Source organism: Salvelinus fontinalis, chromosome 4 (genome assembly GCF_029448725.1).
Source record: "Salvelinus fontinalis isolate EN_2023a chromosome 4, ASM2944872v1, whole genome shotgun sequence".
NCBI classification, from domain to species: domain Eukaryota; kingdom Metazoa; phylum Chordata; class Actinopteri; order Salmoniformes; family Salmonidae; genus Salvelinus; species Salvelinus fontinalis.
This window is the reverse complement of record NC_074668.1, coordinates 39,848,194-39,866,314: the sequence shown is the minus strand read 5'-3', so window position 1 is coordinate 39,866,314 and position 18,121 is coordinate 39,848,194. Positions and strand designations below refer to the sequence as shown.

The following is an 18,121-nucleotide window of genomic DNA, read 5'->3' as shown; positions in this document are numbered from 1 at the left end:
GAGAGACAGAAAGAAAGAGAGCAAGATGGAGCAGGGAGAGGGAAAATGCCTAGGGCTGACGTCTACACAGGTTGGCATCTGCTGGTCTGTACAGAGGTTGGCATCTCCAGGGACACCTCTTCATGTTTACTCAAGACAAATCTCAGACTACTTTGCTTCTCATAAACAAACTTGATTGCAATTCATAAATATATTAGCTACATTTATTCAAATGATGAGGAAGGAAAGTTGGATTATATAATTTTGGTCTCCCTGTTTGTAAAATATTAAGCTTCGATTTATTACCATCAAGTCAACAAAGGCTTTATTTAAATGCTTTTTTAAGCACCTCTGTGAGCATCTGCCTGTTTTTCATGAACTTGAATAAGTTCTTCTTATGTCCTATTTGTACTTAATTATCTCTAGAGGCTAGCTGTTAAATGTGCAATATGCAAAAATCGCTCCTCCATTTCCTGGTTGCTAAAATTAGAACAGTTCGCCTAATTTCAGTTTATGTAACAAAACATGCAATTTATAGTGTAGAGAATAATTGTACCATCTAAACCGTTGTGAAATATATTTTCAATTACCCAAATAATTGTATTTTCAGCTGTTTGAAACTTAAGAATGGGAACCATAGAAACAGCACACATCCTAGACTTGCTTTCAATGAGAATGACAGATCTTGTCACGTTCTTGGAAATGAGCGGACCAAGGTGCAGCGTGAGTATAGTTCCACATATTTATTTAAGTGAAACTAACAAAACAAAATAACAACACTTACACAGACCGTGAGGCCGTAGTGCCCAAACAAACTAACACAAAACAATATCCCACAAATGCAGGTGGGGCAAACGCCTACCTAAATATGATCCCCAATTAGAGGCAACGATTACCAGCTGCCTCTAATTGGGAACCACACAAACCACCAACCTAGAAATCTATAAACTAGATAACTCCCCCAGTCACGCTCTGACCTAAACACCATAGAGAACCGAGGGCTCTCTATGGTCAAGGCGTGACAGATCTAAAACTCACATTTCTATGTGAATTTGCTCGGTTTGCCCAAAAAGTTACATATTGCAGCTTTAAGAGAAGAAATAAGGACAGGCATTGCTTTCAGGTTTAGTTGTACCTGATTTTTGCCTCAATTAATTACTTGTTTTGGCAAAAAATACTTTGGTTTGATGTGTAGGTCTCCAAAAAAATACTTAACACCAATGCAGTGCCAGTGGCTATGTGTGTCGTGTGTCAGTTGATGACTGTCTATTTCCATATGATTGGGCCTGTGAGTTCTTCCTTCCTTACATGAGATTGCGGGGAGGAGCAGAGCGGAGAACCACCAAACACAGGCTGCTGATTGCAGATGGCATAGGTGTACTGTAGGGAACTGCCTTGACTTGAACAAGAAGTGACTGCAGTCTTATGCTTGGTCGCCTTGACTTCTTCTTCAGCAGTATCCAACAGATTGCACGTCTCTTAATCTGTGGCGTGGCTTGGCTTCAGAAGACAGGATGGGGAGGAGAGGCTATAGAGAGAGGCTATAAAGGTCCCTCCCCTCTACAAGAGAGGGATAGTGATCACAAAAAGCCCATAACACCATCCCCAATTCACCTTAGCTGCTTTCTCCAAACAAATCTTAACTGTCATTACAGAGAGGAAGCATGGTTGAAATACATATGACTGAGTGAGTGACAGAGATACAAATGACTGAATGTCACTCACTGAGTGAGTGACGTTCAAAGTGTCTTTGCTTAGTGCTCTTGCCTATGCTGTTTTCATGTCACCCTTAGATGTCCCAGTTTCCTACAGCCGGGCTGTTTTGATGTGAAACTGCTTAGTTTTCTTATAGGTGGGCTAGAAGTCAACAGAACCTCATGCACGAATGGTTATCTCTTAGTGGTTGTGTCAAACGTCTGTTTGATCATCATTTTCATGCGCCGCATTAGCCTGGTGGTCCAGTTTGTTTGTGCTTCAGCCAACTTCTCGCTGTGTTCATTCATGTTGCTGCCAAACATGTATGGAGACAACGATAGGAAGAGCTGGCTAAAGGGTAGTCTACATGACGGGACCAGGCTGGCTAAGAGAGAGCTGGAGACAGACTTCTCCAGAAGGCTGTGCATACTGACTTCTGAGATCTGTAACCCAGTGAGGGTTGGATGTGATATCTGTAGCTGGATGTTGGCGGGTTTGCTTTCACTCCTCACGCACGAGTGGTCATGGAGCACTGTGAGCGCCGTGGAAATGGCTGGCTGGGGTGTCAGCGCGGAGACTGACCACAGTTAGAATTATACATGAGAACAGCGATAACGCGAGGCAAAGTGTGTTGAAGCAGTGGATGGATGGATGATACCCCTGAAGGTTTGTTAGAAAGGAAAGTCGAGCAAATGAGAACATGCACAGATCAGATCAAATGCAATGACTTCTGGGTAATATTTCTCCAGGTTTCTCAATTTTAGATGAAATGAGAAGGTAATGATTGCAAATATTTTTGGTGAAAGATACATTAAAATGAAAGGCGAACGTTGCACTTCTCCTTGGCCTTGCAGACATCAGCTTATATTAATCCCCTGAAACAACAAGAAACTCATTGTTTCATTCTTCTTTTCTGAAGTGCTTCCAGCTTTCCTCTTCTGAATGTCTATTGAGCTGCTGCTTGGGGAGTGTTGAATTTCAATGGCTGGACCATGATGGTGTGGCAGCAGCCAATACTGCCAGGTTGTGATTCACAAATACCCCGCCTCACAGTACCAACGGAGTCGGGAAGAATAATAGGTGCTACCCCAGAGGTACATCTTAGGATAATGAACCATTTCAAACATACTGCCAGAGCTAAGGAAGCCTGAAAATGGCTGCATGGCTCAATTTCACAGCATGCCAAGGTGTGTGAGAGAGAGAAGATGGTGCCGTGTGCTCTCTCCTCACCTATTATGAGGCTGAAACAAATGCTGCATAATGCTGCTTTCTCCTATCTTCACAGCGAAACAGTATTTCCCATTTCTGTTCCATGGCAATTTGAATAATCAATTTGATGTTGATTGTTCCTGTTGTTTTGTTCACTTTTTACATTCTTTTGGAGAACAGAAATATGAGAATATGACCAAAGGTTTGAGTAAAACACAACATTCCATTTAGTGCAGCCCTACTATTTGGTGTGCTCTTTATGGAGATACTACAAAGATTATAATAGATCCTTGATCCATCAGTATGATCCATTTGTGTTTTTCTCAGTACACTGTTAAGAGGTTACTAATTTTACAGTGACTTATATGCAGCTGGTTGTAGTACACTTACTGTATTAATTACAGTATCAGAACAGGTACTTTCACAGTAGTTAACTGTTGATAACAATAAATTACTGTATTAACAACAGTAATCCGTTACAGTGAATATTTTCCCTCGGCTCAAGAATTCTCAATTAAATATTCAAACACCCAAGCAGTATAGTAATAATCACCAGCCAAGGCTTTCTCAGTATAATACAGTTTTATGATGATGAGAAGTGATGTGTGTTTATTTGCGAGGGCTAATCTCATTCCCACATTAATTATAAATTGTCCATTTGGGTGCTATTGCTACTGAAATACCGTCATCGTTACTAATGAAAGTGTTATTGTGAGCGGCTGAGGTTGAACCCAGGTGCAGAGAATGGACCAGACGAGGAATGTGGGATTAACGTGAATACTTTACTTGATTAACGAGAATATAATGATAACAGTAATACTGGAAAAACAACAATTACTAGGACTAGAAAACTCACTCTGGGGACGAACACATGGAACCGAAATCATGCTACTGCAAAGGGAAACAGAAAACACACCTCTCTTAAAGGGACACACCTGAGTGTCATTAATGTCTCTATGACGGTCTCTGCCGCCCTCTGTTGACAGGTGGAACCATGACAGTAACCCCCCTTTTAGGAGCGGCTCCTGCCGCAGAGCCAGGGCAACCACCACATAGTTGGTTGAAGTCCCGAGCAAGTCCCGGATCCAGGATGTCCCTGCAGGCATCCACTCCCGCTCCTCAGGACCGTAGCCCTCCCAGTCCACCAGGCACTGCATGGTGCCTTGGACCCGACGAGCCTCCAACGGACGCTGGACAGTGTAGGCCGGGCAGCCATGCACAACTCAAGAGGGTGGAGGGGCAGGTGTGGGGGGGGGAGAAGGGACTTGAGACGGGAGACTAGGAAGGATGGACAGACCCTCATAGACCTGGAAAGCTGGAGACAATAGGTAACTGGTTTGATGCTACTCAGGATCTTTAATGGTCCTATGTAGTGAGGAGCGAGCTTCCGCGAGTCCACCTTTAAGGGAAGATCACGGGTGGACAGCCATGCCCATTGACTTGGTCGGAGGAGCCAAAGAGGTCTTTGTGACGTTTTACCTGGTGTTGGTGTCGGGCAGAGGAGCGGCGCAAGGAGGATCACGTGCGAGTGATTCATGTGCAGCGACATCGTCGAATGAACGCCTCGGCTGATGGCCCCCCCGCTTTGGCCTCTTGTTCAGGAAACGAACCCGAACTGACACTTGAACGGCTACAGTCCAGTGGACAAGTTCGGCAGTGTATTATGAGCATATTCCACCCAGACGAGGAACTTTCTCCAGCCTTCCAATACCGTGCGATGAACTGGGGCCCATGATCTGAGACAATGTCCTGAGGAAGTCTGTGATCATGAGATCAGCTGTCTCCTTTGCTGAGGGCAACTTGGGTAAGGCGATGAAATGGGCTGCCTTGGAGAACTGATCGACGACCACCAGGATAGTGGTAAGCCCTTGGGATGGAGGTAACCCTGTGATAAAGTCTACAGACAGGTGGGACCAGGGCCGGCTGGGGATGGGCGGAGTTTGGAGCAACCCAGCCAGTCTCTGTCGTAATGACTTGCTTTGGATCTCACATCCATGACTTGCTTTGGATCTCACATGTTGGTGGCCCAACATCCTCGATCATGTTGGGCCACCAGAATTTCCACCTCAGGAACTCCAGTGTCCGATTAACCTCTGGATGCCTAGTTCATTTAGAGGAGTCTCCCCATTGTAGTACTGGGGAAAAGGCTGATCGCAGAACGTAAAGTCTGTTAGTGGGTCCCACGCCGGGGTCGGGTTCTTGGGTCTGGGCTTGTTGAACCGTTGTCTCAATACTCCATATCACAGGGGCCACAATGCGTGAGCTGGGGATGATGGGCTCGGGGTCCCTCTTGTCGTTAGAGACATCGTGTTGGCGGGACAGGGTGTCTGCTTTCTGATTCTTGGATCCCCGGCAATATGCTAGTGTGAAATCAAACCTGTTAAAAAACAGAGCCCACCTAGCTTGGCGACGGTTCAACCTCTTGGCTTCTTGAATGGAGACCAAGTCCGTCCAGATCACGAAAGAATGAGGTGCCCCCTCCAACCAGTGTCTCCACCCCTCAACTGCCAAGAGATCCCGGTTGCCTATATTGTAGTTGCGTTCCGCTGGCGAGAACAGCTTGGGTGCAGTTTCTTGTCCTCCTCATTCCGCTGTGAAAGGACCGCCCCTGCTCCGGTGTCTGATGTGTCCACCTCTATCACAAAGGGACAAGTAGGATCAGAATGAACGAGGATAGGTCCGGAGGTGAAACGTCCCTTGAGCTCCATGAATGTCGCGTCAGCCTCGGGGGACCAGCAAAAACGGGTCTGGGACTTGCGGGTTAGGACCGTGAGAGGTGCTGCCACCGCACCAAAGTTGCGTATGAAACGCCTGTAAAAATTGGCAAACCACTGGACCTGCTTGAGTGAGTTGGGACAGGGCCAGTCGGGGAACGCCTCAATCTTTACGGGGTCCATTTGGATGCCTGCGGTAGAGATAATGTGACATAGGAAGGAAACTTGGGATATGTGGAACTCACTCTTCTCTATCTTGACGTATAGTTCACTCTGCAGGGGGCATCTCAGGACTTGGCGGACATGCAGTATGTGTTCCGGAAGGGTTTTGGAGAAGATCAAGATGTCATTGAGGTAAACAAAGACGAACCGATTCAACATATCCCTAAGAGTGTCATTGACCAATGCTTGAAATACTGCCCGTGAGTTCGATAATCTGAAGGGCATGACTAAATACTCATAGTGGCCACTAGGGGTGTTAAAGGCAGTTTTCCACTCATCTCCCGCCCTGATTCTCACCAGATTGTAAGCGTTGCGGAGGTCCAGTTTGGGGAAGATTTGGGCCCCTTGGACCAACTCCAAGGCAGAGGACATCAAGGGTAGGGGGTAACGATTCTTGATCGTAATCCAGTTCAGCCCTCTGTAATCGATGCAAGGACGCATGCGTCCATCCTTCTTACACCCAAAGAAGAAGCCTGCACCAGCTGGGGATTTAGAGAGGCGAATGAAACCTGCCTTCAGCGGATGTAATTGCTCATGACTGCTGCGTCAGGTGTCAAGAGGGAGTACAGACGGCCTCGGGGAGGTGAGAATCCGGGTAGCAGTTCTATGGCACAGTCGTATGGACGATGAGGGGGAAGGGTGGCAGCTTGCCTCTTACTGAAGGCTTCCTGGAGGTCAAAGTATTTGGGAGGGAGAGCGGAGAAGTCTTGGTCTTCAATGGATGCAGGAGGACACGGCAAGGCTCTTGGTGGAGGTCTTAGACATATCAGTCCTTACCCCAGTCCTTACCCCAGTCTAGTAGGTGTCCCATGGACCAGGAAACTAGTGGGTTATGTAGCGCTAGCCAGGGGTACCCTAGGATAAAGGGTTCTCGGGAGCAGATATCAACAGAAAATTAAGAGTCTCTGAGTGGTTCACCCCAACCTGCAGTAGAATGGGCTTCGTCTGATATTCCACCTCGCCAGAACCAATGTGCCGTCCATCAAGGGCTTGAATCTGCAACGGGATGGGACAATTCATGCAAGGGATTTGTAATTCTTTGGCGAAGTCTTGATCAATGAAATGATCCGCTGCCCCAGAGTCCAAGAATACTTGAATCTGGTGCTAACGGTTGTCCGAGTGGAGGGTTGCATGTAGTGACAGACAGTGACTGGGTAGCTGGTGTGAATCTGCACAGCTTGTCAGGGTCTCCCCTTGTCCTGGTGAGCCCTGGCGGTTCCCGTCAGCTCTAGGCATGCAGCACAGAGATGACTAAGACCTCCGCAGGAGAGGCAACAGCCTTTGCACATGCACCTGTCACGTTCCTGTGGGCTCAGACGTGTGCATCCCAACTGCAAGGGTTCCTCTATGCTGAGCTCCGTGGGCTTGGGGTGCTCAGGAAACCGGGATGCTGGAGTGGTGTCAAAAGACCGCTGTCTCACCCATTCTCGGATGCGGTTGTCAGTCCTGATTGCCAGCGTTATTAGGGACTCGAGGTCCTCTCCCAGTTCTCTAGCTGCCAGTTCATCCGTGATAGAGTTAGACAGACCCTGGTGGAAAGTGGTTACCAATGCCTCAATATTCCACCCACTCTCGGCGGCGAGGGTGCTGAACTCAATGACAAAGTCAGCCACTGGTCTGGCACCCTGGCGGAGTCTGAATAATCGGCTTGCTGCTTCTCCTCCGCCGACTGGGTGGTCGAAGACTCGACGCAGCTCAGCAGTGAAGGCTAATATGGAGCTGCAGGATGGTGGCTGCTGTTCCCACACAGCCGTTGCCTATGCCAGGGCCCTGCCTGAGAGCAGAGAGATGATGTAGGCGATCATGGCCCGGTCGGTGTGGAATGAGGAGGACTGTAACTCGAACACCAGAGAGTACTGAGTGAGGAAACGCTTACATCCACCTGGGTGGTCGTCATACCGCTCAGGGGCTGGGATCTTGGGTTCCCGGTGCAGGGGCCCTGGATGAACTGCGGCGACGCCTGTAGCAATGGGCGATGAGACTTGTGCATTGACTCCTCCTCGGTTGGGAGCGTGCTGTGGTTGGAGGGAATTGGTAAGTATCTGGAGGGTTTCTGAGATTTGGGAATTGTTCTTGCTGCCGTCCCAACAGTACTCCTTGGTGGGTTATAACTTCTTAGATCTGGGTGATCTCTGCTGGGTCTATGTTGGGGCAGTAGCTTGCTGTGAGGGGCTGAGGTTGAACCCAGGTGCAGAGAATTGACCCGACAAGGAATCAATGATTTGGGATTAACGTAAATACTTTTCTTGAAAAACAAGAACATAAGGATAACAGTGATAGTGGAAAACAACAAACACTAGGACTAGAACTAGAACCGAAATCAAGCTACTGCAAAGGGAAACAGAAAACACCTCTCTTAAAGGGAAATCATAATTAGTAATAGGACACTCCCGAGTGTCATTAATGTCTCTAGGACGGTCTCTGTCGTCCCCTGGTGACTGGTGGAACCATGACAGTTATGATGTTGCTTCCCAAATGGCTCCCTATTCCCAATTGAGGGCACTACTTTTGGTCAGGGCCTATAGGGCTCTAGTCAAATGTAGTGCACTATATTGGGAATAGGGAGCCATTTGGGATGCAGGGTAACTTTCTCAAGCAGTCATAAGTAATTTTAATTTATTCTCATGCTGCATATTATTGCTACTTAATTAAACTAGCCGACTTTGCGGTAAGAGTCAGTCCTTAGTACACTACCGCAGCTTGCAAGCTCAGATCTCAAAAAGCAGAGCTGCCAATCACAATCTCCTCAAAGTCATTCCATCTACTTGGCCATCCATGGTGTGAAGACAAGATGACGCTAGCTGTGTTTATAATTGCTTTACGCTCAGAATAGCCTGGATAAAGATGAAACCCGCTGTTCATTCCTTAATCCCTTCATTAAACAATAAACACTAGATGAATGATGTGAGAAAGGCTGCTACTGGTTACCCGTTTCAAATAAAAGTGCACAAGACGATAAATGTCACCTCTCAGTTTGCAAAATAAATGTTAATTGTCCTATGTGATTATTATTTCAATAGAATAGGGCAACAGTTCTGTATTCTGTGGCCACAATGTGCTTTGTTCTCAATATTTCACTGATACTCCTCTCATTGAGGTCTTTAAACATATTCAGGTGGAATAAAATACGGTTCATGTCGTTTGAGTGTGTGTGTGATCTTACACACACGCATGCACGCACGCACGCACGCACGCACGCGCGCACACACACACACACACACACACACACACACACAGATATCTAATGTGAAGGTCAAAGTTTTGTCTGTTTTTTGGGGGTATGAGAGAGACGAGAGAGAGCAGCAGTGATTACAATATCTGGACCACTCAGTGCCTCCCTGCCTGCCTTCCTGCCTGCCTCCCTGCATGGCCTCAGCTGACAGCAATAGAATGCATTGACCCAGTCTATATTGGGACCAACTTTTTGTCGGTTACTCTTGCACTTGCTGTCCTACTTCCCCCTAATGTGCCTGGAGGTAGATCCGCCAGAGTCATTTGTCCGAAATAGCACCTTATTCCCCATATCAACTGGCAGACCGCAGACCGGAGCAGTCAGGCTTCGACCCATGGTTTCCTTTAAACACACATAAGCCATGGAAGAATGCGTAGAATTGCAGGAAATTAGCTTAAAATATGCTAAATGTTCTCTCCGCCAACAAGAGGGGTGTGAACAGTTTGGGGTCGCAGTTTAGGTTGCAAGGTGGAGGTTTGTTACTACGCTATCCGGACCTTTGTCACCTAGGAAATGTGTGTGTATGGATCTTCTCAAATAGTACTTGAGTACCCGTGCCCTATATAGGCTGTGTAGTGCTCTATAAAGGGAATTGGGTGCTATTTGGGACACAGACAGAATATTGAGTGTTCCTTGGCCTACAGAATTATCCCCAGCATCATATCAGCTACTGTATGCAGACCTACAGAGTCTCCAGGAGCGTGCATGCACACACGTAAGCGCACACACACACACACTCTCTGCTGGAAATCAATGGGAACCTAGACACAGTCTGGTTCACTGGACAATGAAACCTGTTGTGGTGACTTTGATGCAGCAGCACTGGAGAAAATAAACACAATTGCTGCAGCATGATGGTTCAGTGCAGTAATGCATAATACTGTATCTCTTCGTTTTGTAGCGCAAGGATATGGGCAAGGATGTGCTGCTGCTTCGCTTAAACTGAGATGAAAATGTGCAGCTATGGCGTTGAGAGCAAAGATAATATATTGTCTGCAAACCAGAAATATGATTTTATTGTGCCTCACTTGAATGGGAATGAAGCACTCAGTCTTTCTGTTGCTTTCTGCTCAAATGCAACGTCTCTCATTTTTTCTCATTTTATCTCGTTATTTATTTTTCTCTCCCTCTCTTTCTCATCAACTAATGCTGTGCATTAACCTGAAATGTCAGTTAATTTTTGTTTTTTAAGTAACTAATTGACCAACAAGTTTAATTATTTGAATTCCTTTTAGTAAAAAAATATTCTGTGCGCTCAACACCCTGTTTGTGCCATTTCTCTAGATAGATTTCTCTCTGGGACATGTTGTCCAACTCATCATAGTTACATGCAGAAAACGTGGTAATTAACTACAATGACTAGAATCCATTGTGCCTACAGCTGCCTGTTCTCATTGGCCGTGTTCGAGAGGATCAAAACCGCAATGTATCATGGGTAAATTGTGATAGACTGACTGATCTACAAATAATTAGTTGTTATTTATGATGAAAGGTGATTTGTAGATCAGTCAGTCACTTGGAATTAAACAATAAGTCAAACCAAATAAAATAAAAAAATATACACAACGACTTAAATATCTCCTTAAAGTAAAGTAATGTGAATAAGGGAGGGTTTATTAATACGTGATATGCAGTAATGGGCAGTCCCTACATCATTGGGGTTTTATTAATAGAAAAGTAGACATCATCATATATGATACTAAAAACAAGTATGTAATATACATAACCAAAATATTTTGTTCAAGTAAAGTAATGTGAATAAATGATGGTTAGATTCTAATAGTAATAGTAACGGACAGTCACAACCATCAATTGTTTTATTCTGTGTTGCTACAGCGTTGAACCCACATAAAGCATTTATTTTTTAAAGAAAATCAAAACCGAAACTATAAATCCTTCATTGCTGGCGCTTTACACATATTCTCGCCGCCTATATGTAATGGTTTCATTAGAAGGATTTATTGCGCTGTCACGCCCTGACCATAGAGAGCTTTTATTCTCTATGTTGGTTAGGTCGGGGTGTGATTTAAGGGTGGGTTATCTAGGTGAATTATATTTCTATGCTGGCCTAGTATGGTTCCCAATCAGAGGCAGCTGTTTATCGTTGCCTCTGATTGGGGATCATATTTAGGTAGCCATTTTCCCATTGTGCTTTGTGGGTTCTTGTCTATGTTTAGTTGCCTGTGAGCATTATTATAGCGGTTTGTTTGTTTGTTTTGTTCTTTGAGGTTTTCTATTCCATAATAAAGGATGGAAAAATACCACGCGGCATCTTGGTCTACTCCTTATGCCGAACGTGACACGCGCTGCTACATTAATTACTTATATGTAAATGCTAAGCCTAACCCTTCCTATAACTATTGGTTTCATATGTAAATGCAAATCAATCAATCAAATGTATTTATAAAGCCCTTCTTACATCAGCTGATGTCACAAAGTGCTTAACAGAAACCCAGTCTAAAACACCAAACAGCAAGCAATGCAGGTGTAGAAGCACGGTGGCTAGGAAAAACTCACTAGAAAGGCCAAAACCTAGGATGAAACCTAGAGAGGAACCAGGCTATGAGGGGTGGCCTGTCCTCTTCTGGTTGTGCCGGGTGACGATGCTAAGCCTATCCTAAGCCTATCCCTTTCTATAACTATTGGTTTCATATGTAAATGTAGATGGTAAGCCTATCCCTTTCTATAACTATTGGTTTCATATGTAAATGTAGATGGTAAGCCTAACCCTTCCTATAACTATTGGTTTCATATGTAAATGCAGATGGTAAGCCTATCCCTTTCTATAACTATTGGTTTCATATGTAAATGTAGATGGTAAGCCTATCCCTTTCTATAACTATTGGTTTCATATGTAAATGTAGATGGTAAGCCTAACCCTTCCTATAACTATTGGTTTCATATGTAAATGCAGATGGTAAGCCTATCCCTTTCTATAACTATTGGTTTCATATGTAAATGCAGATGGTAAGCCTATCCCTTTCTATAACTATTGGTTTCATATGTAAATGTAGATGGTAAGCCTAACCCTTTCTATAACTATTGGTTTCATATGTAAATGCAGATGGTAATGCTTCCCTCTTTACAGGCGATTCTACCTAATGACTAAGTATTAACACCATGCAACCTGGCTGGCAGGACAGAAACAGTGTGCACTTACCTCAGCGTTAATTAGATTCTCTGCAATTGTCTCTCCAATTACCCACTCTCATTTATCTTGTATTAATTAACCATGAAATGATGATTGGCTCAGATTTTATGAAGGTTCCTTTCCTGTTATATTTTGGTCTCATTTTCCCATTTATTTTCATTATTTATGGTATGAGGTATGACATGATAAGAGAGAGCCTGCTCTGCATTAACTGTTCGGGTGAGCTAGGTAAGGGAAATGTGTGTGTGTGTGTGTGTGTGTGTGCGTACGTACATGTGTGTGCGCGTCTGTGTGTGCATGCGTACATACGTACGTGTGCCTGTCCGAGAGAGAGAAGCACTGAAGGACATGCTAAAGGGCAGGAGGAGGCAGGGGTGCTGGGTATCTGTGTGTGTGTCATTGAGTGACTCACAGTGCAGTATCCAGGATGCCTCTCTCTCTCCACTCAGGCTGCTCTCCTATCAGCACTCAGTCTGTGGGAGTGGTAGTAGTCTGCCATTTTTACTCACCCTTATTATCCAGACAGAAAGGAAGGATCTAGTCCAGATTAACAGTTCTGTCTCTGAGAAGATGTAGGCAGCAGGTGTAGACAGCAGACCCTGGGTGTAGGCAGCAGACCCTGGGTGTAGGCAGCAGACCCTAGGTGTAGGCAGCAGACCCTAGGTGTAGGCAGAAGACCCTAGGTGTAGACAGCAGAACCTAGGTGTAGACAGCAGACCCTAGGTGTAGACAGAAGACCCTAGGTGTAGGCAGCAAACTCTAGGTGTAGGCAGCAGACCTTAGGTGTAGGCAGCAGACCCTAGGTGTAGGCAGCAGACCCTAGGTGTAGATGACATTTGCATCCAAAATGACACCCGATTCCCTTTATGGTGCACTTATTTGGACCAGAGCCCTGGTCAAAATGTGGGGCACATCCACATACTGTCTCTTGCAAGCCAGCAGACCTTAGGCCTAGCTTTCCTACATCAGGAATCTGTTCTGGCTATCTATAGAGGAGAACTGGAGATGTGTGTTGATGTCATGTAATGTGTGACTGTGCCTTAAAGCACGGCGTTGTGTCACAGTGTGCTGCGCTGTAGCCAAATCACTACCCACTATCTCCACTGGGAGATTGAAGTGGAGGAGAATACATGCAAACAAGCGTTGCATTTTAGTCATAGATGGGCTCATCCCTCATATGGCTCTTTAAAATTCCTTTCAGTGCCGTGCTGTGAATGTACTATATGAGGGAAATGTATATGAGCAATGCTTTTGTGTCTAAAATGTAAACGGCTTGATTCCAGCCAGCAAAACATTTTTTTAAATATGTTTGTGACTGTTGAATTGTGAAAATAATACGTCACAATACAATGAGCTGAAGTCAATTTAAATAGGAATGATTTTGGTCTGAAGTTTTAATGGTTTTTAATCAGTCTGCCAATGACCCTCCCTGGTGGGGTAGTTTCATGGTAGAAATGGCTGCGTCTGTCTCCTGGCAGCCAGGTGTATTTAGCTCTCTCCTTCTCTCGTTCTCACTCTATCCCTTTCACTCTCTGTCTCAATATATCTCTTTCTTCACCTCTCTCACGCTCTGTCTTTACTTACTGTATCTGTCTTCCTCCACTCTCTCTCCTCCCCCCTCTCTCTCTCTCTCTCTGCCCCCTCTGATTCCCCCCTCTCTCTGTCAGGATAATGTGTTTCTGCAGCAGGCGGGCAGCACAGATGGAGTCTCAGGGAGTGGTCCTCATCCCATCACTCCCCACTTTTGTATTACTCCATACAACTGCTGAATTACCTCCATTTGCATCCCACCAGGAACCAAATGATCAAGCCCACGAGGAGTGTAGATTGCTTCTGTCCCCTGGAACTGTGGCGTATAGAGCTTACTGATGTGCTCAGTGTACAGCTGGCCCCTAAGCACCATGCGGCTCTAACCTACAGGGTTTGGAAAGTATTTGCTGGGGCTGGTTTGTACTGTACACCACGCACAGTGTATACATACACACCACGCATTGATGAATCGTGGCATTTTTTGTTATATTCAGGTGTCCATTCAGGTGGAACTCAGGTGTCCATATTCAGGTGTCCCTAAAATGTCTGATTCTGTGCAGCAAAAATTTGTGTGAAAAAGAAACAACATCTTCCTCCACGCAGGAGAGATTTTTTTAATGTATAACTATTTGTTGGCTGATAGCCTTTTTTTACTGAACCTCTGTGTGTGTGTGTGTGTGTGTGTGTGTGTGTGTGTGTGTGTGTGTGTGTGTGTGTGTGTGTGTGTGTGTGTGTGTGTGTGTGTGTGTGTGTTCCTTGCAGGGCAGTGAGGAGGGAGACGTGGACAAGAACAAGTGTTGCACACTGTGTAACATGTCCTTCACCTCAGCAGTGGTGGCACAGTCACATTACCAAGGCAAAATCCACGCCAAGAGACTAAAGCTGCTGCTGGGGGAGCAGCCTGCCATCACAGCAAAAGGTAGCTTCCTCTCTCTCTGTCTCTCTCTCTCTAACTCTTTTTTTCTCTCTCTCTCTCTCTCTCTCTCTCTCTCTCTCTCTCTCTCTCTCTCTCTCTCTCTCTCTCCTCTCTCTCTCTCTCTCTCTCCTCTCTCTCTCTCTCTCTCTCTCTCTCTCTCTCTCTCTCTCTCTCTCTCTCTCTCTCTCTCTCTCTCTCTCTCTCTCTCTCTCTCTCTCTCTCTCTCTCTCTCTCTCTCTCTCTCTCTCTCTCTCTCTCTCTCTCTCTCTCTCTCTCTCTCTCTCTCTCTCTCTCTCTCTCTCTCTCTCTCTCTCTCTCTCTCTCTCTCTCTCTCTCTCTCTCTCTCTCTCTCTCTCTCTTTTAATTTATTGGCATGGGAAACATATGTTTACATTGCCAAAGCAAGTGAAATGGATAAAGTCTCTCTCTCTAACTCATTCTCATTTACAGACTAAGCAGCTGCATTTTGTTTCCCTGTGTGATAACATCAGATAATCCGATGAGATTTCCAGTGACAGATGTGACAGAGATGTTTACCACACAGATGTATGTTACGACAGATGTGCTTGTCCTCACACACAAAGGTGCTAGCTTTGACAAGCAAACAAGTAGGCAGGCAGAAAGGCAGAAAGCCACAGGTAGACTGTGGGATACCAGCTCATCTAGCTTGCTAAAACAGAGGAGCTGCAGCTCGTGTGTGTGGACTGGTGAAGAATCTAATTTTATCATTTTTTTGTCCGTGGGTGTTTTGATTAGATACAATCATCGTCTGCTGCAGCACCTCAGGGTTGAGGAAAGTCTGGACGATATTGTAAACCACAGCAGCTGCTCCCCGCGCCGCAAATCTGTTTACAAATTGACAGTTGAGAGAATAATGAAAGCTGGCCATGAGGGAAATTAGGATTAGAAAAAATAACCACACTTTTATTTAATCAGATCACTCCCCCTTATGCAACACCTGAGACCTGGATATCCAGAGAGGATGCAGGAGGTGAATAGAAAAATGATCAACTTTGTTTATTTGGGGTATCCTTTCTCTTGAGAATATCTATACTGATGGTACGTTTTTTTAAATGTGTCTGTTAATTCAGATATCCTTGACCAACACTTTTACTTTAGCTTAGTGTAAAGCCCTCTGTGCTTTTTGTTTGTGTCTGTGCAATAGCCCACTATTGTTAGTTAGTGGAGAGTCAGACTGATTCAATACATGGTTTGTGTTAATAGAAAAGAGATGCCAAGGCCTGAAACTGCCCCAATGCTCATCGTAGCAGTCCTCGCCTGAGTCTCTGTCTGTGTGGGTGTGTTTGTGTGTGTAACTGTTTCTTTGTCAGTTCTATATGTAGCCAAAGAGTTGTACAAAATGCAGCACATAAAGCTGAAACACATCTAGGCCCGGTCCCAGTCAGTCACCCTGGAAGCTCAGGCTTGTTTTTCCTTCAGCGCTTTCTGTTCTGGGAACACTCTGCTTTCCTCCTCCTACTCTCGTCTTATCCTCCATTCAGCCTCCTTTCGATAACACTTTATTTGGATGGTCCATTTGTAAATGCTCTACAGACTATCAGTAACATTTCAACTATCTACTAACTCTAACCTTTAACCCTTACCCTTATTCTAAACCTAACCCTAACTGTAACCTTAGCAAGCAGTTGCTTATCAACAGATGGACCATCCGGACATTCCAAATAAACTATGACCCCCCTTTCTCCCAGTGAGTCCACACTCAGGGTATGAGGGCAGAGCAGCAGAGAGGCATGCTGTGTCACCCTTTCACCGCACATCATCGTCCATCGGCATTCACGCTGCCTGGCCCTCGGCCGTAACTGACCCCAGGAGTCAGGTCAAATTGTGTGTGGTACTGAAAGAACCCTAGTCTCAAAGAAAAACAATGTTAAAAGGAAAATGACAAACAAAGCAGCTGACTAGCTTTAAAGCTTTTTGGTCCACGAGTGACGTGTGTTGAACCCTGATACGTGTTGTTTTGTAGAATTCACACATGGATGTGTTGTACACATGGACCACGTGTTACTCAAAATTGGACAATGCAGTTAATATTCCCGGTATTCCATGATCAGACCTTGTGTCCCACTATGTGGCAGGACTTATTCTGCATTTAATATGTGCATTAGGGCATCCCTTTAAAGATAAGGCTTTTGTGCCTGTTTAGTATGATGATTATCCTTTGATGTTTAATAAGGGTGAGCATGTTTATAAGGGTACGCATTCAAGTTGCATAAATAATCTGGTGGTGGAGACCTAGAGGGAGGGAGAGAAGTGGTTGCTTCCAAGCAGGGTGAGGCATGCCTCTGCAGCCCCCATCAACCATTACAGGCCTGAACCCCTCTCCTCCTCCTTGTCCCCCTTCTCGCCCCCCTTCTTCCTCCTCCCCCTTGCTTCGTCCTCTTTGTCCTTCTCCCCTCCTCCTCAACCTCCTTCTCCTCTTCTGTCATGATGTTGGTGACATAACCACCTCCTCAGCCTGCAGCTTCAGGGAGCTACTGTAACCCTGGTGCGGGAAGTAGAGTATACTGCAATCAAGGTTTTACAATCAGTGGCATTATGTTTTGTTTCTGCTTGATTTCCTTAAACTGAGGAAGTGCTCAGTGCTCTGCTGTGGTATTTAGAGACAGCAGGGAATCAGCAGTACAGTAGCCTACTGGGTCATGTCAGTAAGGAGGTTACTAGGGGACGGAAGCGTTATTCCTCATTGAGTGAGCTGTGTCTCGCTCCTTCCTTCGTAAAACCTTGGTTACTTTATATAACATTTTGATTTATTTGGTATAACGTATGCTGATTGCTGATACTGCAAAATAGTGGTTAGATAAAACTCTGTTCTGCTGTGTCTGCTATTTCCCCTCATGCCTCCCTGTCTGTCACTGACAGATTCAGTCATTAACCACGCCATCTGTGGCCAATGGTTCGGAACAGAGGATGCTCCTCTCCCAACCGAGGGAGGCCAGACAGAGCAATCAATCGCACTGTCACCCAACAAATACAGCTAGAGCCACAGACAGACAGACAGACCCCAGCCTCAGTCAGAGACAGAAGACCAGAGAGACCCCAGCCGTAGTGTGCATCCCAAATGTAACCCTATTCCCCATTTACGGCACTACTTTTGAACACGGCTCATAGGCTATATTGGACTATATTGAAAATAGGGTGCCATTTGGGACTAACCCTTACTGTAGGCTGCCTCTCAAAATGGAACATTCTCCAGACGTGTTGATCTCTCTGCATTTTCATTTTGTCTGTCATTCACCGTCACCAAATCCACATTTCAACATGTTTAACCTACATCCAGAGGGGCTTTTAGTTCTGTTGTTTACAAAAACAACTTGTCCTGTATTACATGATGAGAAATTGAGATTCTAGCCACTGTACTAAACCCATACCCCACTTCACATACAGTAAACACATGAATGATTTAATATATAACACCTCCATTCTCCTGCAGAATGACAGGACAATCTACAGTA

General features: G+C 45.3%; 1 protein-coding gene across 7 annotated transcripts in view; it reads left to right on the top strand.

The window, feature by feature from the left end:
• Positions 1-18,121, top strand: part of LOC129853761 (zinc finger matrin-type protein 4-like) — a 257,716-nt gene that overhangs the window by 74,188 nt on the left and 165,407 nt on the right. For 6 of the 7 annotated variants that reach the window (XM_055920135.1, XM_055920136.1, XM_055920132.1 and 3 more), the window contains one exon: positions 14,495-14,651. In XM_055920135.1, the coding sequence (XP_055776110.1) occupies positions 14,495-14,651 (157 nt within the window). The remainder of the gene's footprint in view (positions 1-14,494; positions 14,652-18,121) is intronic. The other variant, XM_055920138.1, reaches the window with a different exon arrangement.